General features: G+C 43.3%; 1 protein-coding gene across 4 annotated transcripts in view; it reads left to right on the plus strand.

Annotated features, from left to right (window-relative positions):
* SCARA3 (scavenger receptor class A member 3) overlaps positions 1-27,513 on the plus strand; it is a 184,380-nt gene that overhangs the window by 52,829 nt on the left and 104,038 nt on the right. For 2 of the 4 annotated variants that reach the window (XM_069233710.1, XM_069233711.1), the window contains exon 2: positions 18,479-18,535. In XM_069233710.1, the coding sequence (XP_069089811.1) occupies positions 18,479-18,535 (57 nt within the window). Of the gene's footprint in view, positions 1-14,067; positions 14,096-18,460; positions 18,536-27,513 lie in introns of those variants that run through there. The other 2 variants (XM_069233712.1, XM_069233709.1) reach the window with 2 other exon arrangements.

Genomic DNA, 27,513 nt, shown 5'->3' on the forward strand with positions numbered 1-27,513 from the left:
GCGTTTATGTTTGAATGTTGATGAGTGTTGTGAATGGATGTGCGTGCATGTGTGAATGCCCTCCCTTCTAAAATTACCGGCGGCCAGTGACTCTAATAAAAGTTTGTGGGAAAGAAAGGCACCATATTTAGGGACAGATTTACAAGAAAGTGGTGCATCGGTTCTGATGCGCCACTTTTCTTGCGTCCCCCTAAACCACCTAACAACACCATGGTTGCGCCGTATTTAGAATACGGCACACCATGGCGGTTGTTCGGCCAATAGTTTCAACGTTTTGGATGCTATTGTGGCGCTTTGTTACACTAGGGTAAAATTTTTTACTCTAGTGCAGCAAGCACAGGGAGGCCCAGAGGTTACTATAGGTGTGTCATTTTAACGTCTGGCTTAGGTACGCTTTGAAAATGACGGGAAAAATGGAGCAGTGAAATCTTGTAAATTTCACTGCACCATTTTTTCGGGCCTCCCTGCATCAGAATGCGCCCCTTGCATACATTATGCCTGATGCAGGCATAATGTAGTGCAAGGGGTCGCAAAGTGGCGCAATGCCCACTTTGTAAATGTGGAGCAGAGAAAAGGCCACCTTAGTGCCGCCTCAGCATAAAAAATGACGCTAGGGCCACTCAAGGTGGCACAAAGGGTTTGTAAAAATACTCCCTATTTTCAAGAGGCTCGCAAAGTAAAACCAGTTTAACGGGTTTCATCTCTGAATTGAACAGTGGCTGGAATTTGCGTTGAAAGAAGCTCTTTATGACAGAGGAAACTGCACTTTCACGACTTGGTCATTACATAATAGGCACTCTTGCATATTGTGCTTTTCTCTTCTGTATAGGAGTCTTGTTTGCTCTTTACTTTTTTTATGATTTTATGTAAAATTAATTTACTTCTCATAATATACTAAAATGAAAAAGGTGGTCGGTGGGAAAGCTGGGTTGCGGTGGGGGGGAAGATTAGGAGTTTTTCCCCACGTGGTATTTCTGTAGCTCAAAAGAAGGTATCGGAGCGCTGTACAGGGTCGAAGGCAAAGATACAGTCAGCCAATGATTAAATACATGATGGCTGGTTCTGTGACCAGGAGTGCACCAATAATCCCTCATGATGTTGTGCTGTTTTAATAAGTGAGTCTTCAGCTCTTTTATAAATTGGAGTAGGTTTGGGTGGTCCTGAAGAATACAGTGATATTGTTTCAGATTCTAGGTGCATAGATGTTATGTTATATAAATCTCACTCGTTATAGCACTCGAATCAACCCTGAGAGCAGTGCTTAATTTGTAAATAAAAAGGTGCCGGTGCCCAAAGCCCTCCTCTTAAACACTCGGTTGCTGAATGACTGAGGCAACGTACTCCTGAAGCCATAGCGGGCCTCTTCAATCCGTATAAAGCCACTCCCTGCCCCTTCAGCTCACTCTTGCAGTTTTCTACTTTCTCCCTTTGTGACGCTTTTTCGTTTTTCTCTTCCTTCGTCTTTCCCAAATGTGTCTTTTGCTCGCAGCAAATGCTTGAGGCAGAAGAATAAGCCCCGGGCCTCAAAACAAAGTGCCGGTGCTCAGCACTGGAAACAACAAGCACAAATTAAGCACAGCCTGAGAGGGGTATCTCGGCGCTAATTTAGAGTTAGGAGGGTCACCAAGTTAAAAAGAGCATCGTCTTACTTCCTAAATAGAAGATGATCCTTTCGTAAGGCAATTTGTACAAGTAGGATGGGGCCAGGAAGCTCTACCCCCTGCTTTCACCTTCTTTATAGCAGTGATCATTAGTAGTGTTTCGCTGAGGGCAGTAGGGTATCAGCTTTTGCGCAATGTATGTAGGACCTTTTCCTATGAGGGCTTTACAACACATCTTAAAAATACATCTTTTTCTTCTTGGTAACCAATGTAAAGACTTAAGTAGGGGTAAAGAGGCGGAGCCTGAAGGTTGGTTACAGACAAGCCGAGCGGCGGTGTTTTGGACATCTTGAAGTTTTGGATGAAGCTATGCTGCTTTGTTTTCATTTGTTTATCCTTCTTTGTCTCCAGTCTGATAGTATCATGGCCATAGGTGTGACAAACTTCACCAGAGACGGTGACTTTGTTAGACAGCGGACTTGCCAACTCACACAGTGCCACCGCGTGACACACAATATCGTCTCCCTTCACAAGGTCACCCGGTGAGGAGCCGATGTCACACAGAGGCAAGGAAAACGAGCTGAAAACCTCTGTAAACAGTGGTTTTCGGCTCATCTTCAGAGGTTTTGAACTGCAGACTGACAACTTTGGGGTATGAAAACATCCCAGGATATTGGCACCTGCCTCAGCAAGCTTTTAATTTTGATAGGAAGGAGTTTGGAGGTGGGGTGGGGGCATTGTTTGTTTTGGTTGGCTGGTCTGATATAGGCAGCTTTGAAAATGAACAGCTGGTTTTGAAGATAGTGTGGGCTGTCAAGAGGAGCCAGTCTTGCTATGTGTGAAACGTGCTGTGGCATGTAGGATACCTTCATGGGACCAGTGTGGAGTTGGGGAGGATCAGGCTGTTTCCACCATTCAGCTGTGAGAATGCTGGGTCTTTACCAGTAGTTGTGAAGTCACTGTCTCTGAGGAATGGTTTCAGTTTCTTTAGTAGAGACAGCTGGAACAAGGCTGTATTTGGTAATGTGTTCCTTGAGGATGAGCTTGGTGTCCATGGTGAATCCAGGTGGCTTGGCATTTGGTGATAGTTGGGGTTCAAAGCCAGGTTTTGGCTAGTTGTTACTTGTTTTTAGCAAATAGTAGAAAATTTGTCTAGGTTTGTTGAGCATCAATTAGGTGCTGGACATCCAGGTCTGGACAACAGTGTTTAGTTGAACAGTGTTTAAACAGGCTTTTTAATACCTTATAAATAAAACAAGAATTTCCAATGCAATGGGTCTGGCATTTGCTCGGGTTAGAGCTATTAGCGTTTTAAACTCCTAACCAGACTTTTCTTGCCATATAAACTGAAAATAAAAAGTAAAACAGTTTCACATAAGTGAGCAGATTCAAAGCGCCATGGCATGAGTGTGAAGGAGACACACAAAAGAAAAAATAAGTTTGCTCGTAGTCAAACGTATTGGCAAAAGTGCAATGAGCCATATAACAGGGTCGATGTCCAAGGCAGTAACCAAACCGCCCCAAGGAGGGACAAACGTAAAGCATTTACTAATGATAACAAAGGCTTTTTGAAGGGCCAGCCCATGAACGAGCGATAGTGATGGGCATAAGGTGGGTGTGGTTAAAAGCCCAAATAGATAACAAAACGTAGGAAAAGCAGCGCTTTTGCGCTCAACCTAAAAAATGACGTGTGTTTCAGCATGTTTGTCATTTGTGTGTCCTTTGGTATCTTTGGCGATGCACTGTGTGGTGCTGTCCAAATGCATTTGTCTGCTTTACCTCTGTGTGCAGTTTTGTCAGCATTGCATGTGTCTGGATGTGCTGTAGGTGAGCTGGCAGGCCTGACTAGTCAATGGTAGGGTAGACTGAGGCAGTGTTAGAAAATCAGCGACCCACGACAGAGAGACTATGTATTCGGTGTGCCCTACATCTCACCTCTCTGCAACAGAACTCCAAGGCCTGAGAAGGAGATAAAGGCGAAGAACTTTCATGATGTTAAAGGTAAAAGAAAAAGGACTGTGGCGCCGAAGTTAAGAGTTGGGGGACAAGATAAAGAGGAGTAACACAAGAAGGTGAAATACAAAGAGTAAGAGAGAAGGACTGAAAGGGAGAGCATGTGAGAGAAAGGGAGAGGAGGACAGGAGATAGAGACAATTGGAAAGTTGTTGAAGGTGACAGCAAGAACGTCAGAGAGGAAGAGAGAGAGATAAAGAGGGAAGCAGAGGGAGGGTAGAGGGATAATACCAGAGACAAAGAAGGAGACAGGAGGGAAGTAAGTTTTAAGTGATATTAAACTGTATCAAACTTCGCCCCTTGTAAGTGGAGCAACATGCTTTTTTGCATGATTAAGCAGAGAGGGAGAGAGAGGGAGACAAAAAGAGTGTGTGAGAGAGAGAGAGACTTCCGGGTGGGGATGGGAGTGCCACCTGGCCATCTTCTCAGACTACAGACCACATTCACCCCCTGTGGCCGACTCCTTACTCTGACAATTGAATGCTGTTGGGAGTGGAAGAAGACGGACCCCCTGCAGATGGTGGGGTAAAAGGACACTCCAGGAGAGGGAAAGGGAGATGGGTCCCTCCTGCAAAAAGGAACCAGTGTCCGACAGAGAGGAAGGAGAAGAAGGCGAAGACACCCCCACTCCCCATGGGCGTCGATTCACCGAAATTTCAGGGGTGGCGGAAGTCCATGACCGACTGCAGATTGAGGGTCTCGTGCCGGGCTTACATTGGTTATCGTAGACTTTACCCACCACACGCCCACTGCTACTTTGTGGCGAGGGGTGTTTGATTGTAGCACACATGGCACAAGTTTGGGGTACACGTGGGTACATGGTGTCCACCCACTATTTTCACAGGGTGGACGCTGTCCGCCCTGCAAGAAGTGGGGCCCACTGAAATATGCTGAACTTGTCCGGGGGTCATTATCAGACACCGGGACACAATCGGCAGCGCCTGCTCCTTGCCTGCTTTCATTTTCCAGCAGCAACGTGCAGGCAGCAATGGGGCTTTCATGTTTCAGACTCCACTGAGCCCATAACATAGGACAAATTTAAGGGGCCATCAGGCCTCCTTCTGTTCCACTTATTGTGACTCGGAGCTATCTGAGCCTCACACCTAGATGCAAATGCACGGGAGGAAAAACAAAGGCACACAGCTTGTTATCACGTTACAAATACTTAAGAGAGGCATGTTTTTTAACATTGTTCAATCGCTGTTTATGAGAGATTATCATGCACTGTAAGAATGTCAGATATGCTGGTCTGCTCCAGTATTTGTACAAATAACAATTTAAATACCATTATTTTGCTTTTTTTAATTTTTACAGCACTACTCATCCTACTGCAGGACGTCAAAGCACTTTATATCACACATGCACATAATACATTGGCAATAAATCCTACATGACAGTGAGGGTTACAAGGTGTAGGAGTCACAAGTCCTTCATAGCTTGATATATTCGAAAAATTGCCATTTATGAGCTGCGAGTAAGAAAAGGATATCTGTAACTCACTTACCTAGAGACATGTAATAAAAATCTGTTATTTGCAGTTAGATGATGTGCTTTGAAGCGGGCACATTAACCCTCTATGCCACTTTGATTCAAAACTGGGACTAGAAAAAAACAGGTTTCTCCAGCAAATGCATTACCCCAAAAAGTTATTGTACCATTATTATTATTCCCTGAGATTTACTGGGAACACAAAGATCTCAGCAGCAGGTGCCCTAACCCCATGAGATATTTTAAAATGTAGACTTTGCAACCAATTAAACAGAACAGATGTATTGCCACGTTTCTCCTTGTTTCAAATTTCTTTGTGGCAACATTTTAAAAAAATGAATGTGCAAGTTGAGGCCCAGATTTTGCATCGGGTTGTCTCTCTTTTTTGGCAAAAGCCCCACGCGAGTTCTCATTTGTTAAATATTGTAATGATCTTAAACGTAACCCTGGGAGACCTGATAACCCTGTGTGAGGTCTTAAGATGTGATGTCACCTCTTGCGAGGTCATGGTTTGTGATGCCACTTCCTATGATGCCGCATGCGATGCTATGCGCCGTGATGTCACGCACTGTGACGTCACACGCCATGATGTCACTTGATACTGCCTAACTTGGTTAGTCCCCCTAGTTATTTTTTTAGGACTTGTGCCGTGGAAGTACCTGTCTGCCTTACTGTCATCGCGGTGCGCTGTTTTCCTCAGGCTTTGGAGTCTCTCCCCGATTAGAAGTTATTCTTTTGCGACATCATTAATTCGGGATATTACAAGGATTTGTTATACTGGTGCCATCATTGGTGCTTCTTATTTCCTGTTCCGCTATGCAGCGGCTGTGTGTCCTTCATCACTCAAGTGCAGCAGACATATGCTTTGTCCCTGATCTCGTAGGTGGTGGCTATTAATAGCGCGTCCAGTCCTTGTAAATTACTTATACTTGGACACGCCGGAGGTCGGTGAACCTTTTGACCGGGTTGAGTTCTCCTCATCCAAAGAAATCGTCAGATCCCTCAAATCAGTAATCAATATTCATTTATAATCAATAACCAGTACTCAATTAGTAATCAAACAACAAATTAGAAATTATAAAAAATCAGTCATTTGACACACCATGACCTTTCAGTCATGAATAGCCACACCTGTTTATTAAACGTTAATGAGTTTATTTCCCTATATTAACGAAGCTAACACAATGTAAGTAAGTCTCAAAATCAAATGATATACATATACGAACATTACTGGCTGTCCATAGCGTCGGAAGAAACGCAACCTACGCAAAACTAGAATAATCACACACTCTGATATAGCTGTGCAAATCACTAATAAAAGTAACTGAAATTGACTAATTGCATACATCGATCAGTATAACAAGATTTCAATTTAACACGGTGCATTAATGAATACCTCAGCTAACCTCTGATTAGCATTGGCATGTGGGGCTTCATGCAAAATTAATTTAATCAACATACATTTAGAAAACTTCTAGCTTAGGTTCTGTCAAAATAAGCAGTTGGTACCTAAGAAGGAAAACACAATGAATAATACATTTATCCTTTTATAATTACCAAATACAATCAGCATTCAAGGTAAGTCTTCGTCCTTCAGGTACCGGTTCGATCAGCATGGGGCAGACTTCAAAGGGGGGCAAAGTTTAAGTCAAGTTTTTCCTTGCGGCAGCAAAGAAGGGGAGGGGGGCAAAAGTTATTGTATGGGCAAGGCAAAGTAAAGTTAAAGTCTCTAGGGTGAGAATTCTTTAAAGTCTCTCTCTCTCTGGGATAGAGAAAATGCATCAAAGTGTCATCAAGGTAAAAGTGGCAATGGCAAAATAATGGCATCAAAATGGCTTCTCAAAATATGGCTTCAAAATGGCTGTCTTCTCTTCGTCCGGTGGGATTAAGTAAGAACAGTTCCAAATTCTTCAGGTTCTTCCATTGGAGGGTCCATGGGGTGATTTTTCTTTGGCCAATGAATAGTGTCTTTTCTCTTAATACTCATCTACGCATAAGGTGTCCTTGGAGTTTTGGAACATAAGTAGCAACAAAGTTGCCAATTAATTCTGCATCAGTGTCTTCATTGTCTGCACCTGCAGAAACTGACCTTGAGCTTCAAAGGGGATGAAAGTTGCCTAACACGCAACTTTGAGATAAGTGTATTAGTCATTCTGCTGGAAAAATACAGCTTTTAAAGATTCAAACACGTCTTTTGTTGATACAAGTGAAAACTACGCAGTTAAAATTGAGACCAGGCAACTAGGCCAAAGCCTCTGCTAAATTTAAGCTAAACATATAACAGTTTTAATAAGAAAATCATAAAGTATAACTTCAAATATGACATATTAGTGCATTTTGTCGGTTTTCATGATTACTTAAGCTTGTTTAAACTAATGGTGACCTACTTCGTGGGCACATTTCTCTACATATATTATTTTTCTTTGCTAAAATCACATTGTCTTATACGGTTTTGTTGCATGATATATAAATGTTTGTTAGTCTTTCTTTTTCCGCTTCATCACTATATGGCCCTTCTCCCCAGTAGATGACCCCCGCTCCTCCCGCAAAGAGGAACAGAAACGGCCTCTCCTGCAGAGGTGAGGGTGATACACACTCCTGCAGAGGGAGAAGGACCCTCCAGTAGAGAGGAGGGGGAAGAAGGGGAAGGACTCACTACTCAGAGGAAAAGAAGGCCCCTTCCTGCAGAGGGGAAGGAGAAAGAGATTCCTGCAGAGGGGAAGGAGATGGAGCCTTCTGCAGAGGGGAAACAGATAGACATTCCTGCAGAGGGGAAGGAGATGGACATTCCTGCAGAGGGGAAGGAGATGGACATTCCTGCAGAGGGGAAGGAGATAGACCGTCCTACTGATGAGGGGGTGGAGAGCAACAGGAGATGAACCTTCCTGCAGAGGGGAAGCACCGTCCTGCAGAGAGAAGGGGGAAGAAGGGGAAGGGCCATCCTACACAGAGAAAAGGGAAGCCCCCCCCCCCTCCTACACAGGCGAGGTAGAAGGACCCTCCTGAGGAGGAGAATGATAAACTTCTTCTGAAGAGGGCAGGGAGAAGGACCTTCCTCCACAGGAGGAGTTCATAAGATGCATTCTTGTGAGTGAAAAGTTGTAAGACAAAAATTATTATTTTTGTATCTCATCTGTGGGAGCAGCACCTAGAAGGCACTTATCAACTCGAGGAAGTACCCCAGGGCAACAAAACCCATCTGGGTGTTCACCCGAAGCCTTGAAATTGCATCAGTCAAAACATATTTGTTATATTAAGAAAAATAGCTTACTTCTTATATAGCGCTTCATACCACATTTCGTCATTTTGAATCGCTGTAAATAACAGGTGTTACTTTTATCTAATTTGTCGGTACTCAGCTTCATTGAAGTCTATGAAGGAGCAGAGGGGTGACAAGGGAAAGCACGTGGTGGTTTTCCTTATCAAAGAAAGGCAGATTACACCAGAGCGCCTGCTCCACTCTCCACAACACACAGGCACTTAATGTTCAGCAGATATTTCAGAAAGCTAGCAGACCCCTCCTGGTCCATCCCAAGGCCCTCTGGCAGCATTGACACCTGCAGACAGTTACACATCACTTGTTTTACTGGCTTTCCTCCTAGGCCTTTTAACTTGAGATCTTAGAGTTTGAACGTGAGACTTAGAGAGACCAGGAGAGCACTATAAAGTGGGTGGGGGGTTCTCAGCAGCTGAAAGCAATATCTAGCATCAAACCCCAACCCCCTCTCTTTAACCCTCCCAGCCAAGAATGCACGGTGCAGCCAGCCCGGTGCAATGAAAGGTTCAGCATCTGGGAACATCTGCTCTAGAACTTTCATTGGACTATGAGAACAAGCCTGGCAGTTTATAGACTGTAGATTATAGGATATACGCCTCCAGGGATTTACCTTATATATTTGAAATGCATATTCTGGTCCACTCGGCTGTGTTTTTAATATAAATAGTTGTTTCTCGAGGCACATGGTGTGGACACAAAGGAAAAACACAACAGGGGACTGGTTGTAAGCAATATTTGGGATATGCAGAATAAAAGAGGCACATCTTTTATTACATGAGGTGTACCCCTGAAGGCTTGTTGGAACTTAGAATGGAAAGAATGGTGTCCAGGTCTATGCAAGACAAAATCATTCAACAGGATCTGGTGTTTATTTATGCTTTTCTTTCTTAAGAAACTTTTGCATATTAGTAGGTCAAGTGACTTTATTTAATCTTACCTGCAATCATTTTTAGATGTTTTTGATATGCGAAAAATGATCACATATTACAAAACCTTAAGCATTAATTAATTAGTTCTACCTTCTCCTTAACTCAGGTTGTCAACTGAAGAACGAATTCGTTATTTACTTCCTCTCCCTGTGTATGTATGTGAGGTCTCTCTGTTTCATGTGTGCTCTGTGTTTAATATTCTTAGGCTCAGTCTTACATTAGATAGCGTTTCTTGTAACACTTTTTCATTTTTTTATTTATATGGTACTGACCTATACCCAGCAGCAGTTAGATATATTCTGATGGTTTCCAACGAGGTTGATAAGTGATATTTGTGCAGGGTATAGAATTATCTCTATTAAATTGCAGAAAGGCTGGCTGGGAGAGACTACAGGCGTGCATTAGGTGATGGTTCTCATGAACTCAGGACGCAAAGGGAGGAGTGAATGGGCAGCAGCTGGAGAGGATGGCCTGACCTGCCAAGAGGTTCTTCATTATGCAGATGTCTTCTGGGAGGAGGGAAAAGCAGAATGAGGACGATCCTTTGGGTCCTTTGTGCAATGGTGATGGGCGGCGGACAGTTGGTGGGCTCAAAGCTTATTAGATGTGATGGGACAAGGTGTTTTCGGAAGTGCATGAATGAGGACTGGATCAATGAAGAACTTAGTGGAGACAATGATTCTGGTCTCTTTATATCTTTGAAAATGTAGAACATTGAAAATAGGTACACTTTAACTATTATTAATATAGTTAAGTTTAGGGTAACAGTGAAGCATTAGGTTTAGGGTTCGTACTTAGGGGTTGGGTGTACACAACAGTATGTGTGGAGCTATGGTTTGATTGAGGAGTAGGGTTAAGCTGAAAGTTATACTGTAAGGTCAGGGCATATAGTTTAGTTGGGATGATTTTCGGTGACTAACAATTTGGTGTTGTTATTTCTATGCTTTAGATTATTTGGTATTTATTTTATTTTATTTGAGGGTTTTCTAAAGCTCTTTATTACCATCCGATACACGTTGACGGATCTAAGACCTCAGGCCGATTGGTTTATGACAAATAATTTTCCCTGGTAATTTCTGTAGCGACTGCGGAATGGCTTGTGTACAAATATTTTGAAATGTGCATTTTTTACAGGTAGCATGTGCCAGGATTTCAAAGCCAGAGTGATGTGAGCATGAAACCTCTGCCTGAACAATAGGTGTGCTTCAAAGTTTTGAACTCTGTAGATGAAGGAGTAGCTGATGGAGTGCCGTCTTAGAAACCACATATATCTGGGAATTGAATTATGTCTCCTTTGCAAAGAGCACAGATAAATTGTGTGGTTTATCTACTGGTCTTGGAAGGTGCTCCGTTGTCCCCCCAGGATAGAGGGAATGGAGCTGAGCTGAACGGACCAAGGACCATGATTTTGGTTTTGTCTCCATCAGAGCAGCGTCAATTGTTCTAAATCCACGTCTGAAGTTGAAAAATGAATAAAACAAGTTAAGAAGGCTGTCAGGTTTGTAACTGACCTTCAGGTGGAACTGTGTTGAGGTGGAACATCTGCATACATGTGATATCCATACTTTTAGTAGACTGAGACAACAACAGGGGGCAGCATAAACATCCAACAGCACAGGGGACATGACAGAGCATTGAAGCTCGCCACATTTGATGTCAGGTGTGTAGGAGAGGATAGGACTTAGCTTAACTTAGTTAGTACAGTCATGCAGGAAGGAGGTGAACCGCTCCAGTGCTTTCCTGCTGATGCTGGCCAATGCAGCTGTCTTTTGACTAATAATTGGTGGTCAACGGTACTTCCCATGTGCTTTAGCAGAATTAGTGTGCCAGCCAGTGCTTAACTTGTGCTTGTTGTTTCTGGTGTGGCGCATCAGCACTTTTTTTTTGAGGGCCAGTACTTATTTTTCTGCCTCAAGCATTTGCTGCGAGCAAAAGACACATATGGGAAAGACGGAGGAAGAGAAAAACGAAAAAGTGTCACAATGGGAGAAAGCAGAAAGCTGCAAGAGTGAGCTGAAGGGGCAGGGAGTGGCTGTAAATGGACTAAAGAGGCCCAAGATGGCTTCAGGATTACGCTGCCTCAGTATTCCATGTTCGCACATTTAATTGCAGCATCCCTTGTTTAAGAGGAGGGCTGTGGGCACTGGCACGTTTTTATTTACAGATTAAGCACTGGTGCCAGCTAATACTGATCACAGGATTTGAGAAGTTCTTTCCTAATGTTTGCTAGAGTAGTGTCTGTTCTCCTATAAGATCTGAAGCTTGACTGGAAGTCGTTTAACAGGTCATTAGATTCCAAATGGGCAAACAGTTGCTGTGCAGCTCATTCCACACTGAAAAGTCAGGAGTATCTGGAGGAGGGTGTGGTGTTACAAGGATCACCCGGGTAAAACCTTTACACCACATAGTGGGGTTTCAACATGAGGAGAGTTTGCCTACAGCGATGGAATTCTTGGGTCTATTTATTCACTTGTTGCCAGTGTAGATGTTAGTTAAGTAGTGTTCTGTCCACGATAGCTGCTGGATCTCCAGGAACTCCTATATTGTTGAAAATATTAGCTCAAGACCGTGCCCACCATTGTGAGTTGAGTACAACCAAATGAGTCCATTCTGTCGAGAAGGTTCTAGCTGGGTGCATTGGATGGGACTGGCTGATGCATTGAATGTTCTAGAACCATCTCACACAGTGCATTATATTTGTGCCTCTTGACTCGCTGTGCAGAGAAGCATAAGAAGCCTCTAACAGCCATGAATGCATGCATAATATGCGTAGATACGCCGCCTGTGACCGAATGTTGAGAAGGTTCTAGCTGGGTGCATTGGATGGGACTGGCTGATGCATTGAATGATCGAGAACCATCTCACACAATGCATTATATTTGTGCCTCTTGACTCGCTGTGAGGGAAGCATGAGAAGCCCATTTCAGTCATGCCTTCATGCATGATCTGTGTGGGAATGCAGCCTGTGACCAAATGTTGTGAAGGTTCTAGATGGGTGCATTGGATGGGAATGGCTGATGCATTGAATGATTGAGAACCATCTCACACAATGCATTATATTTGTGCCTCTTGACTCGCTGTGAGGGAAGCATGAGAAGCCCCTTTCAGACATGCCTTCATGCATGATATGCGTGGGAATGCAGCCTGTGACCAAATGTTGTGAAGGTTCTAGCTGGGTGCATTGGATAGGACTGGCTGATGCATGTTCGAGAACCATCTCACACAGTGCATTATATTTGTGCCTCTTAACTCGCTGTGCAGAGAAGTATGAGAAGCCCCTAGCAGCCATGCATGCATGCATGATATTCGTGGGACGCAGCCAGGGACCAAATGTTGAGAAGGTTCTAGCTGGGTGCATTGGATGGGACTGGCTGATGCATTGAATGTTCTAGAACCATTTCACCCAGTGCATTAGATTTGCGGCTCTTGACTCGCTGTGCAGGGAAGCATGAGATGCCCAGAGCAGCCATGCATGCATGCATGATATGTGAGGGAACGCAGCCTGTGATCAAATGTTGAGAAGTTTCTCGGTTCCTGGGGCTTCCCTAAAAGGAGACTTCGGAGGCAGAGACTGTTAAACTCTTTGGGCCTGATTTAAGGAAAGTGGTGCTGCACGCAGTGCAGCGCCTCTTTCCTTGCACCCCTTAGCACCCCTAACGCCACCATGTGTACGCCGTATTTAAGATACGGTGCACCATGGCGGTAGTTAGGGAAAATAGAGTCAACATTTTTGTTGCTATTTCGGAGCTTTGCAGGATTAGCGTAAAAAATGTTGTGCTAATTCTGCAAAGCACTCAGAGGTCCATTGAAACCAATGGAACCCTCCTTTTAACACCTGCTCTGAGCAGGCATTAAAAGTGCTGAAAAAAATGATGCAAAGAAATCTCAGATTTCTTTGCGCCATTTTTTCGGCCCCACTAACGGGGATACGTCCCCTATCCATACATTAGCCTGGTGCAGGCATAATGTAGCGCAAGGGGTTACAAAGTGACACATTGCATGCATTGCACCACTGTGTACATCTGGAGTGGCAATTTTTGCCTCGTTGGGCCACATTAGCGTAAAAAAAAAAACTAATGTGGAGCAAGGAGGCGCTAGGGGCTCTTAAATCTGCCCTTTAGTGTCTGCCTTACAAATCACTTAAGAGTACACAAAAACACAGTTTAATGCTAGAGCCCTGTCCAATTGGTTGAACTTTGCTGTAGGTGCAGAATGAAACATCTTTCACGCCATTTTTAAGTCCCTCTTCTTGTGAAGTACCTGGTGAATTTAAGAATAAAAACAAATAGATTCAGAGCATCCAGCCCTGCTTGGCGGCTGCTTTCAATACTTTGAAAACACCTCTGGCTTTAAAGAAGATTCTCTTGCAGAAAACACAAGGTCGTGTAATAAATTGAACTGTCTTAGCCTGCTATGGCAATATCAGACCTTCGGGCAGACGTAAATATGGGGGTTGCCAGAAATAAGTGGAAAGTGCCAGCTCACGCAAACTCAGGCCGGAAGGCCCCTCCCTTGCTGAAGGGGATGGAAAGTTAGCCAAGGCTGCTCCCTACAGCTGCCTGTTCTTCACCCAGCCAGACCCACACAGGGCTTGTGGTCTGGTGACCCCACGTGGACCCTCCTCCGGAACAAGTAACAAGGCCCAGCCCTGCACCACATCCGGCCCAGGCACTTAATCAAGCCTCGGGAAACCTCAGTGCATTTTATGTGATCTTCCTGCCAGCCTCAGATCCGAGAACAACATTAATATTACTGCACGGGGCAAACAAACCTGACTGAGTGAGACGGTGAGCGAGCGAGACACGTTTAAAATGCTCTGTACTAATCACAGCCCCTGTGAATTACACATCGCAGATTTGCACCTACAATTTGATCAGATTGATGCATGTCAGGAATTTACAGAATTAAAACAAACATGAAAGTTTGTGCAAATTGTGAATTTCGCTCTGCATGCTCCAATAGGTTGTCTGACGTCATGACGTACAGGCAGTTTGCTACAGTAAGCATGATAGAAACGTGCAAAAGCCAGTCCTTAATTTGAGCAGGTGCTTTTCGGTGCTCAGCACAGGCAACTAATTGTCAACACCGGCTCTTGTGACAGTCTTCCACATGGTGGCACCGTTTGTGTAATTTAGAGATGAGCGGAATAACAGTTGATTTTTAATTCAATTTACGTTTTAACAACTAATAACTGCTGCCCAAGTCATTCTTAAGCTTTGGGGGCCTGAAATAGTTTGAATTGTCACACTTGTAGCGGTGCAAGGGTTAGTAGTTGTGTAGGTACCGTCGTTGGCAGCACTGGCAGGGGCAATGGGTGGTACAAACTGCAGCGGCCATCTGACGAGGGCTGTGGCACTTATTTTTTTACAAATTAAGCAGGGGCTCAAGCACAATTTTAACCTCAATGTTCTACACAGGGGACGCATGTTTCTCTGTTGGTCAACTGCTCCATGGACCACAGTGAAAGGTCGGGTTATACGCAGACTTCTCTACCTTGGAAAATGACTTACTCCTGCAGCACAGTGCTATTTTAGGGTTTATTGGGCCCCTGACAATGTATATTCCAGTGCCCCCTGTAGGGAACAATGTAGTTGACAGCACAAACTGCTCCACATGTGCCAGCCATGTTATAGCAAAAGAAAGCTGAACAATAAAGCCAATAAATAATTTCTTCTTGTACTTGGATCTAGATACTGTTTTCATCTTACATCAATATTTTACTTGGAATTTAATAAATCTCCTTTACAACTGACATTCCTGCTGCAATACTGAAAGTCAAAAAACCTTTCCAGGAATTTTCTTCATTTCCTCAAAATAAATCTGGTTGTTTTCTTCTGTCTTGTCCCTTCTCTACGCCGTACAGTGCCCTCTGACTTTGCTGATTAAGAGAAATGGGAGGGTAGGAGTAAGGGGGACAGAGAGGTAAAAAGAACAGTTTAGTGAGAGAGTAGCAGAGCTAGGTACGAGATAGAGAAAGAGAGAAGGCAGAGAGATGGGAGCAGGGCCGGCTTTAGCGCTGGTGGCGCCATGTTCGACGTTTTTGTTGGCACCCCCAACCCATGACCATCTCCTTGGCTTCATTCACTACTACCCAGCAAATGTGCCCCTCATCTCTCCATAGCCCCCTTTCTCATACATTCATTTGTTTTAAAGCACCTGCAAGGGCTGGCTTTACTAATCCACTCAGCTATCCACATAAAATATAGTTGTGTTCCTTGCAGCAGGTATATTAACCCTCTGCGCTACTTTATGGTGAGTCAAAACTGCCACTAGACAAAACTCCCATCTCTCTCCCTAGCAGAAACATTACTCACGAGGTATCTTGACATTTTAATTGTTTCTTGAAGGCTGGACGCACAAGGAACTTTTCAGCAGGTGCTTTTAAATTGCAAGTTTAATATGTTATTGCTAATACAGCGCCCCGCTGAGGTCAGCGCTCCCTAATCCAGTTCAGCACCCGGTGCGGCCGCACCGCTCACACCACCCTAAAGCCATCCCTGGATGGGTGAGGTTGAGGGAGATCTCAGGTAAAGAGTGTAAGCTGAGTTAGCCAGAAAGATGCAGAGAACCAGAAAGCAGACAAGGTAAATGGAGAAAGAGATATAGGGCGATAATTAATGTTTTAGAGAGCAAGAGATTGGAATAAGTAAATATAAAGAAGAGGTGGAGTAAACTGAGGACTGAGGTAGAAGGACAGGTAAGACAGAAGGCGGTAAGCTAGAAGCGGAGACATGAGATGGACAGGTGAGAGGTAGGCAGCGAGTACGATGTAGAGATTCACTAAGATAAAGTGAGGTGAGGTCATGTGGAGTTATAAAGGCGGGGTATGTAGAGTTGTACTGCGGGAGGTGAGGGAGGCACATGTGAGGCAGAGCTGGTAGAGATAAAGTTAGGGCACAGTGAATGGATAGCTACATAGAGATGTCGGAATGGGTAGAGTGAGAGAGAGAAATAAGAGACTAGGTGAGATAGAAGAGACAAGGTGATGTAACGAGAGGAAGTGGCAGAAAGATATTTTTAATGTAATTGCCGCCAATGCATTAGAGTATCAAGGTTAAGGTTGGGCAGCAGTCAAATGTAAACAAGCATTTGTAATACAATGGGTCTCGCGTTTGCTCCTGTTAGAGCTATTAGTGTTGTAAATTCCCATCTGGACTTTTCTTGGCTTATGAGCATGAGCGTGAAGGAGACACACAAAAGGAAAAAGAAGTTTGCTTGCAGTCAAACATATCCGCAATCGTGCATTTAACCAGGTAACAGGGTCGATGGCCAAGGTAGTAACAAAACCACCCCAAGGAGGGACAAAGGTAAAGCACTTGCCAATGATACCAAAGGATTTTTGAAAGGCAAGCCCATGAACGAATGATAGTGATGGGCGTGGTTAAAAGCCCACGGAAATTACAACACGTTGGTGTGTTTGGAAGCTCGACCTAAAAAATAATCTTTTTTCATTCAGGGTGTGAAGCCCTGCCCAATTGTCCTCTTTGATTGTGAATTAAAACAGCTCTGTACTACTACGCATCACAAGAGTAACTTAGCTGGGTGGAGTTGATCCTGCAAAACATTTTTGAAAACCCACAAACCTCAGACTTTGAGGTGGTTTACCAATTTGCGACTTCACAACTTCCCATACCCATGAACAGTTTGCAGAATTGGTAGATTTTCAAAGACAAAATGTAAATTTAATCGACGGTTGCAAATACCGGCTAATTCTGTGAATAAAGATCATGAATTCCAACCAAAGATCACTTTTTCTGTGTGTAAGTATAATCTACATGCACCAGCAAATGCGTGGACCAGGCCTTTAGTCTGTCTTGCAGTCATGTTACCATGTTTTTTGCTAGTAGCAGTGCTCTAAACCTCAAGTAGAGCAGCTTCAAAGGAAGAAATGTTCATTAAGGAGACTGTTGGTGCTTCTCCAGAATTGCAATTTCTTGTTTGCTTCTGAGACTTTTGCAACAGTTATAAGAAGTTTACCAATCAAATCATAATAAATAGTAGTAATAATATTTGTATAATGTAGTGTTTGAGGCCCCGTCTTATGACTCTGTATAACAGTAAATTAAATTACTGAATGTTATTCTAATCTTGGCCACGCCTGAGACAAACCTACATCCTGTAGGGGAGGGAGGAGGGGGAGGGAGGGGGAGGGGCGGTGGAGCAGCATCTGAAGAGGGAGGAAGGACTGTTTCCTCCACATGACAAATAAAATAGATAAATAGAAGCAGCAATGTTTACTCCACCAACAACTTCAGCTGCAACTGTAGTATACTATATACATTCCCCTCCCCATGATTCAATACCTGACTGACAGCCTGCTGAGTCAGTGTGAAGGGGGCTTGTCCAAAGAGTCCAACGGCTGACGAGGGCTGACCCAAAGCCTCTTTCTGTGTTTTGTTGTGTGTTGTGCTGATATGAGGTCTTACCTGGCAGTGAAAGCTGTCAGTAGCCACACCTAAGAAGAACCACAGTCCCCGCCTTTAATTTCTAACCAGTGAAGTTCATCGAAGTCCATCACAACCACAAAAGCTCCTTGGTATTCAGTTCCTGCTCTCTGCTCTGCTAAAGCCATGTGGTTGGGAGGAGAGCGGGACATAATATTTTAACAGCTATTTGTACTGTTTGTTATCATACATTTAAATTATACAAATCTACAATTTGAGGTACAGGAAGATCAGATGATTTGACCTGAATACAATGATATTTATTCAAGAACCAGAAAACCCAGATCTCATGTGTCAAAGGTCAGCAACATTCCAGCTATCCTATAGGAAACATACATGTTGGAAAGATGTCTGTGGTGGACTGGTCGCTTAGGTAATTTAGAGGTTCTCCTCACATACCAATGCCTCAGTATCTATAGTAACCTGTAGCTGAGGTACCAGCCTCAGACAGCCATCCCAAGCCAATCATCTTCGAAAGGTAGTGGCTTTTTTGTGACAGTGGCCTGCAAATGGGCTAATTAGATGTACCTGTAACATCATTATTAGCAACCCGAGATCCAGGTTTCCGAGCGCTATCCGAAAAGTTGAGCGAATGAATTGCCATTAGTAACAGTATCATGTGTGCAGTGCCTTGTTGTTAAATAATTCATGTAAAAACATTTTGTTCAAACCTTACAGTTCAGACATAGAAACCCTAACCGAAAATAGGCCTTTTTTGTCTTTCAGAAGAAGAACTTCTGAGTGAAGAAGAGGAAATGCCATCTTTCAGATGCAGGCAGAACGGTAAGCACACAAATATCCATCCTTGTCAAGTTATTGTGTTGGCTTTGGTGATGGCCTTGTGTGCATCTGCCAGGGGCCTCCGTCATGGCTAGAATGGAAGCCACAAGCAGTTGTGTAAAGAGTTTAAATAATACTTGTGTATTCATTCCAGTGTAGGTAGGCAGTGTGCTCCCTCTGCAAGGGAGTTTAACTGGCTGGGGTGGGTATTCTAAACTGAATGTTATTGGAGGATCATCACACTATGTATGACAGATGATCTGCAGTGATGGTGATAGCTATTCTGCCAAAGCTCCTTGAAGTTGATTCCTCAACCATTTTCGTATGAGTAATTTACGCATGTAAAAAAGCAGAACTAACTAGCTCATGCCCGGATGATAGCGATTTACATATTCATAACCTACGCAAACTATGCAGGAGTCCTGCTCTTGTAAATTTCTCTCCAAGGAGTGGAAGTGTAACTCTAGGGGAAGTTCAAAGAAGTGTTCAGGGAAATGCAATGCAAAGTTGAGGATCTTCACACACTTCTGAAATTCTTTTTTATAACTTATCTTGACTCTTGAGCCTGAATGATGCAAGTGTAAGTGTATCTAGTGTGTTGGAGAGTACATGGATTTCCAATTGGTACAGGCATTCTCAATGTTCCATGTCATTATTACATTCTTGTTATGTGTCCTTACCTGTTTTTAGTGACGATTAGCCTTCTTATCCTCCCTGATGTCATTAACTTCCTCTTGAACCATCTTCTGTAGATTGTGCCAATAACCCAGTCGAGAGACAGTAACAAGTGTTTTTGACCAGCCCTACTATTGGTCATGCTAGTCCAATACCAAAACACATTCCACTGCCATGCGCAATGCCTCATGTAACTATCCCATTATTAGAAAGTTCCTATGTATTGCAAGCAATATTTACCCACACGATGTGGTCCAGAATTTGAGACCAATGCCTCCACTTTTATTTGTGAGAGATGCAAAATTTGAGGCATGTTTAGATGGTTAACAGTTCCTTGTTGGCTGGCAAGAGAGAAAGTATTATGTATGATTAGGCTTCATTTAAGTTTCATCTTAAGGTAAGAGGGAGTTTCTGGCGATAATAAGCTACAGCTCCTGTAGAAGTAAGGATGCTTCTGAACTGAAAGTCACCTGATCTCACTGCAGGAATGGGTGCACCTTCACAGTTGGGAGTAATCACCTGAGATCAGGTAAAATAAGTGGAATAGTAGGTACAAGGTGGTTTTTGTTCAATGTGGACATATCATTTTGTGAGACAATAGAAAATGTAGATCATAGTAGGTTTTTCTGAAACAGATGAGAAACCAGATCGTCAAGATTTTTTCCATGATTTGTTGCAGGATTCGAACAGGATTTTGTACTTTTCAATTCATAGTGGTTTGGAAAGAGACAGGCACGCTAAGTCTTTACCTTTTTTTACATGGAGTGATACTTGAACCCCAAACTTTAGTGATTTGCAAAAGGAGCTAACTGATTTGCTGGTGATCAGAAAGCTTATCATTATTTTTTTTAACGTCTAGACGGGGCAAATGACTATAATAGTGAAAAACAAGCTTGATCAGCGCCTTGAGACCCTCATGGGTGAGTAGTGCACTTTACAAGTGCTTTGATTGATTGATTGATTGACCAGGATTCTGAGACATTGATTCCTGCTGCTTACAAAACAGGCAGGTGTGTAGCTGGCCCTGATACTTTTCTTGACAATATAAAAATTAGATTTTTATAGAAAGCCAGTCATATTTCAAATGATGGGTGGAAGGGCTGAGAGAAGCGCCATCTCACATTAGGAAACCAAAGACTTAGAAACTCTGATAAAAGGTTTTTATCTGAACAATGCTTTTTAAATACACAAGAAGGGTCTCACGAAAAGGCTAAATATGCGTGCGTCTGAAAAAGAATGACGCTTCACACTTCTGTTGTCAAACATAAGCTTCCATCTCTATGAAAAGTATTTACTAGTCTTAAGGTACCCCATCGCCTGCATCGCTGTAGCAAGGTCACACGTCAGTGGCTCTATTGTTCAAGGCTCACCCTGATCATAGCAAGAACCTGGGTGCACAATCTAAGGCTGTTATCAACATGAATCCCATGTTTAACTTTTTAACTCAAGAGGGGCCAGGTGGGAACCTCTTAACAAGAGAAGTGTTGTTGCCACTCCTCTGAAATCACAACCTACATACTATTGTCTGACCTTCAACAACTTCTTTTAATCAGTTAATCCTCACATGCAATTTTGCATGTGAGTACTAGGACATTGAGCGCTGTTCAGATACCGCCTTGTGTCTGAAACAGCTGCTATCGTCTACACCCAGCTGTCTCACAAATATGTTGTACATAAGACGGTGGCATGTGATGGCAGAGGACCATCGCCACCCCATGGTTCCCCATGACTCACCCACTGGATCATCCCTTACAGGAACATGTTGAGTCATTGCATTGTTATTCTACCAACCTACACAAGGGTTTTGTGGCTAAAGTCTGTGATTAATGAAGTGAAACACTGCTGATAGGCCAAATATCAAACAGAGTCCAGAAGCATCTTCACTCATGGGACTTAAGAGGTCATCAGCCAGGCTAACTAAAGCAGATTCAGTCGGAAACTGAAAACTTCATTCGCCCAACATCGATTCAATGTAGTGAAATTATGTTAGTGAAGTCCGGCTAGGGGTCTGAGTTTGCCCTTGGTAGGTGGTACAGTGATCCACTAAAGTTGTGCAGGAAACTCACTCCCAGAGAATAGTCAGCAGCAGTTAGATTTTGTCACCACAGAGGAGGAAGTTCTATTCACCAAGAAGCTCTCACTGCAATGGCAGAAAATGGTGGTACAGCAATTCCACGACATTAATCCATTGTGGCGGATTTGCTGTTGATAATGTTGACACTAAAAATGTTCCCTCAAAGTGGAAATTTATTGCAGGTTTTCACATTAAAAATGATCCTAATATGTTGGGAGTTTTCTTTCCCAAGTCATGGATATTTGAAAGTCGTTCTATTTTTCTGGCTTACATGGCAGTCATGCAGGATGGTGACACCACCAAAATCGGTGTTAGACTGGTCAACCTAGATGAGAAGTCTTGTCCAGGGTCTCCCACTGGCCTTCCCAGTGACATTAAACATGGTGGCTCCACCTTTGGGAACACTGTCTTTTCCTGCCCTAGGTAAAGGATCGCCAAATGCTAAAGTGGGCAGACACAACACCTGCCATGTGTTTTCAGTTCTTCTTTTAATAGACAATTTTTACTGACGTCCCAACTCTTAAAGAACATTGGCGTAAGGTGCTTCAATGCCTCGTCAGGGGTAGCAAATGTTATATAAATGCCATTAAAATATAATATGCATGTTAAATGCTTGTTCTATTACAAGGCAATGCACGCATAATAATTAATATACAGACCAAAATTAAGACTTTCTGTATTCAGTCATGAATCAGTTTCTTCCAACATGTGTTGAAATGAAATCTCCTGGCAGCAGACCTGCAGAGTCATGTAAAAGCCCACAAGTGGACATCTTTAAGCCCTTCCCTAGCGCAGAGGATTAATGGTGTGTTGTGTGACACAAACCACTGCAGCTCCTGTGTTTGCCTGACATCAAGAGGAGACAGATTTCTCATTCATGCTCTGGTGTATGCTTCTGGAAGGTCATAACAAGTTAGACCGAGTGAGCCAAGAGGGTTTGAAAACCTCACCCCCTCCTCCCATCCCCCCCAGAATATCATTTATCACTGTAACCACTTCAAGCGCCACTTTTCTTGCGCCCCTTAGCGCCCCCCCCTAACGCCACCATGTGTGCGCTGTATTTAAGATACCGCTTCCATGGTGGTAGTTAGGGAACTGGCGTCAACATTTTTGACACTAGTTGTGCGCTTTGCAGGATTAGCAACAAAAATGTTGACGCTAATCCTGCAAAGCACATTGAGGCCCATTATAAATAATGGCGCACCTCCTTCTAATGCCTGCTCTGTGCAGGCGTTAAAAATGTAGCAAGAAATGGCGCACCGATATCTTTTAGATTTTTTTGCTCCCCCTAACGGGGGGACGCCGCCCTTACATACATTATGCCTGGCGCAGGCATAATCTGGCGCTGCGATTTTGGCCTCATTAGCCTGCATTAATGTTAAAAAAAATTACGCTAATGTGGCGCAAGGAGGCGCCAGGCCATCTTAAAACTGGGCCCATATTTATTGCATTAGGTGACAACATGACTTAGCCAAATAAGTGTTCGGCCAATAGAATTTGATATCCTACAATGTACACCAAAAGCCTTTCCACTCATCACCCTTAACCTAATAGTGAATGACATAGTGTGACCTCCACAAGCTAAAGATGAAATACCTTGCTGAATTTAGGATCTCCTGTACGGCTCACTGAGCCAGCAGCAAGGGCTCAGTCTTCTATCACTTTAGTGACTCTCTAAGTGTCAAGAAGAGCCCTGCTCCCCAGATATTTACAGCGAGAAGCATACGCAATTCAATACGTTGCTAATGTCGAGCATCTCAAGGCCAAAACCTGTTGAACACCTGCCCACCTATTATCAGGCTTAATGACAATCATCTGCAAACACCTGACGTCAGGAGAGCTCGTCAGGGTTCATCGCCAACTGAGGAATTCTTGTGATGAGCATTGCCTGCCTTCTCTGACGCCACAGGGACCAGATACTGCTGCAGCTCACTGCATGTTCTGCATGACTGCTTCTCCTTTCTAGGCTTTGACCTTCAGGGTCAGCAAGGTCAAGTCAGGCCCTTACTCTTTAAGGGTAGATGGTAGGCTTGAAACTCAGATACAGTGAACACTTACAGACAACACAACCATTAACTGTGTCCAGCCAGTTCTGTTTCTTTTGGACAAAGATTAAAAGGTGTGTAAGTTCTGTCACTTTGTAGATGTTCAGTAGCACAGTAATGGCTGACCCTGGAGGGGTGTTGTGCAGAGAGAGCGGCACAGGGGGCGCGCAGGTGAGGGAGGCAGCGTGCTTTCTGAATGTGAGCAGTAGTTGTGAGGGTGGCCTGTTTACATCAGGGGCTCAGAATCCACAGGGCTGCAGCTGAATGCAGAGAGCTTTTGGATGCAGAGTTTTACACTTTGACAAAGAGATGAAGAGTTTGCGATTGGTGAAGACATTTATAGTTCAGCCATCATATTGAAAACCTTTCTCTCGCTTTTACTAGTATCTACTAAGGGCATTGCTTCAGAATGTAATAAATTCAAACACGAGGCTTATACCTGCATTTTTGTCAATTTTCATATTAGTGAAGATTTTTTTGTGAAGATCTCTGCACAGGATGTTGCAAACGTTACTGAGTGAATTGATATCCGCTCCTACTGCCAACCTCCTGTGCTCAGGAGAAATAAACTGTGACCTTCCTGAGATGGGGGCCTATTAACATCCATTCAGTTATTAAAGGCTGCTGAATCTGGAGTTCCAATTATATCTTTGCATCAACAGTAACTCCTGCTCTCTTATCTCTTCCACTTTTCCAATTCATGCCAATAGGTGTTTGCACTACACTATGATATAAATAGGTAAAAACAAACATATGTTATACATAAAGGCAGACCTGCATTCTAACTGGAGCTCGTGGGGGAATGTATCCTGTTTCAGAGAAGGGGGAGGTGGAGCCATAAGTAATGAAATGCAAAGTTACTTGCTTAGGAAAGCAGGGTGGGTTGGGTCAGTCACCTCTGCCTGTCTCCATTGGAAGGTCTGCAGGGGCTGTCTCCAGCTTTTACACTCTTAGGGACCTTGAAACTGCCATCTTTTCTCTCTGCACCTCTCTCTCTCTGTCTATAACTCTCTCTGTCTCTCTCTCTGTCTATAACTCTCTCTGTCTCTCTCTCTGTCTCTCTCTCTCTCTCTCTCTAGACTTCATGTTAATAGTTATTTTATCATACATGGGACCTGCAATTCCTGCATAAAAGCCTAGCTCTAATTTCCTTATTACAGGGCTGTTGTTAGTAAGAGCAAGCACAATTTGTGTAATTAGCTTTCATTTAATTGCCAATTTTTGGAAAAATTATGCAAAATTACTTATAAGTAGAGAAATGCAAATCCTCCATTTCATGATATACCTTAGTGTGAAATGTTTCCTCATGTCAATTTTTAGCCAGAGGCTCATTTAAGAAAAGCACAATGAGAAGAACAGTTGCTCATGTTCTGTTGCTTGTGATACATTTTTACCGAGGATGGCATATTTTGCAGCAATCTTTAACAGTAGAGGCTCATAATTATGCAGAGTGGTGTAATGGCATAATTTCGGGAATTCCACAAGCATAATGCAAGGTTCCAAGAATTATACTAATTACGCTGGCATAATTAAAATATCCCCCAGGCCTACTTGTGACGTCGCTAGTCACCTGTAATAAAGAAACGATGTAGCCACTGAACTGTAGGGTTGTGTTTTGATTTTATTTCAAGGCCTGCTCCAGAGTCAACAGCCGAGTGGAAAGGCAGGTCACAGAGCACTTTAGGAAACAAAAACGATACATAGTTTTTAGGTCCAGCATAGCAGCGTGCAAGTGCTGCTTTTCCGACGTGTTGTTATCTACTTGGGCTTTTAACACTCCCACCTCACGCCCATCACTATCGCTTGTTCATGGGCTTGCCCTTCAAAAATCCTTTGTTATAATTGGTAAATGCTTTACATTTGTCCCTCCTTGGGGCGGATTGGGTTACCGCCTTGGACATCGACCCTCTTACATGGCTAATTACACTTTTGCTGATAAGTTAACTATGAGTGAACTTCTTTTTCCTTTTGTGTGTCTCCTTCATGCTCATGGCCTGGCGCTTTGAATCGGCTTGCTTATATGAAACTGTTTTGCTTTTCATTTTCAATTTATGTGGCAAGAAAAGTCTGGTTTGGAGTTTACAACGTTAATAGCTCTAACTCGAGCAAATGCGAGACCCACTGCATTGCAAATGCTTGTTTATTCTGCTGATCTCTTTCTCGAGATAAACAGTGATAAGCAGAAAGGATATATTTATAGCAACATGTTTACTTTTACCACGCCTTTGGTGAATATGGGATAGCTGGAATCCCTACCTGTTGCTTCACACTCTCCCCTCTAGCATTTTTTTAAATCTGACTTGTATTAAACTGATTGTTATATATTTTCGCAACAAATATGTAATTTATTTTGGGGTATTTAGTTTTGCATTAGAGATTTTAAATGTATTTGTCTTGTTTAAAATATCCTATCTCCTTCATATGAAAGTGTACCACAGCGAATAACTAAAGTAACTGTGGAGAGGGTGATGGTGTCACCATGTGTTATAAGGAATAAAGTACCCCCTGTTGTACATTTTAATGATATTGAAAGTCACCTTGGAGTTCCATTACCTTATACAGGATCTTAGTCTTTAGCCTTGTTTCTTTATATGGTTACAGAATTCCTCAGTGACTTACAATATCCTTATGATTTATGTCTGGAGGAAATGTATCCCATATATAAAGTTCATGAATAAGTGCCAGATAGAGAGAGAATGGTTTTTTTGTGCAGCCCCATTCAGACATTGGCTGTAGTGTAGTTTTCAAAGCTTGCCATTGGCTTGGTGCACTTTCCTTGAAGCCCATGCCATTTTGTGGAAGGTTACATTTTCCCTTTACTGCTCCATAGGCTTGAAGACCTACTCCCACAAACCTCTGCTCTCTGCACAATGATACATCGCCTCTCTCATTTTGTATCAATTAAAAAAGAGCTAGCAGTAAGAGACAGAGAAAAGAGGCCACAGAGTAAATGGCCACTGAATCCTACCCACCTTCCCGGCACCCACTGCGGGCCTCATTGGTGGGCAGTAGGCAGTTCAAGCAGCTCACACTGTGGCCAGGGGGTCAGCTGTCAGTGCTCTCAGTTCAACCATCACTTCTAACACTAACCATCACCATAGAGCCACATGTGCCTAGCATCGATGAAGGTCACACTGTGCACGAACACACAAGGATGCTCGCTCATGCATTTCCTGTGCAGCACGTGAAAGACCCAAACCGCTTTGTGTGCAATACAGAAGGAGCAAATATGTGCAGTTTCAGCAGAACTTCTAGTTCTCTGCAGGTTTTATTTTCATTTCCTTTTGACACTATGCGGGTTGCTCCAATTATTAAATGAAATGTTCTGCTGCACAGACAACTATTTCCAGAACAAGGTGTGCTCTGTAAGGTCCACCGCCTAGCGCCTAGAAAAGAGAACTCCATCCCTTAGGTGGACCTCCTAGTGCTTCAGGAAGTCCTGATGGAGCGGGCACTTGCTGTGTGCGGGTTCCCCATCATGCACCGGGCTCACCCTCATGGGGACCCGCCCCAGTTCATCGCACTGCTCCGGGGTGCCCAGGCCCCCGCCTCTGCTGACCCACCCATCAGTCAGAAGCCGGCTCCACTTGCTTGTTTGTCAAAAGCAAGACGTGTTCTTTGCCAATGCTTGTTTAGGAAGGGTCTTAAAACTCATCTGTTTACAATTTGGCGGCAGTTTTACTTTCTTTACATTAGTTAATCGTGAATGGAGAAAGGGGGTTTGATTTATCAGGAATCTGTTTTTTATTTCGAGGGCTGTATTCTCAAGTGAGAATGTTTCCTCCAAGTCCAGGTCAGAAATGTTCCCCTTTTTCTTATTTTTAAAACAATGTTGAAAAAAATATTTACAATCTAATACTCTAAGGACTGACTCTTCTTACCCTGAAAGGCCTGCTGGCGGATGATCCAATCCTTAAAATACACCGAGTATATAGTTGTAACTGTGCTGTAATTTAATCACATCCATGGTGACCTGATGTTACATGAGGGATGGTAACGCTGGAAGCAAATGGAAGGAAGTTGCGAATGCCAAAGAGAGACATATTTGGAAACTGCATTGCAATTTGAGACTCAAATTCTATGAAAGATGACATTGTAGCAGATGGGGTAGTAAAGCTGAAAGGAGAAGTAAAGTTGTGCTGTAAGCCGCACTGTCAGCACAAACACATCACATGTACTTTTTGGAT

The sequence above is a fragment of the Pleurodeles waltl genome, chromosome 5 (genome assembly GCF_031143425.1).
Source record: "Pleurodeles waltl isolate 20211129_DDA chromosome 5, aPleWal1.hap1.20221129, whole genome shotgun sequence".
Classification (NCBI taxonomy): domain Eukaryota; kingdom Metazoa; phylum Chordata; class Amphibia; order Caudata; family Salamandridae; genus Pleurodeles; species Pleurodeles waltl.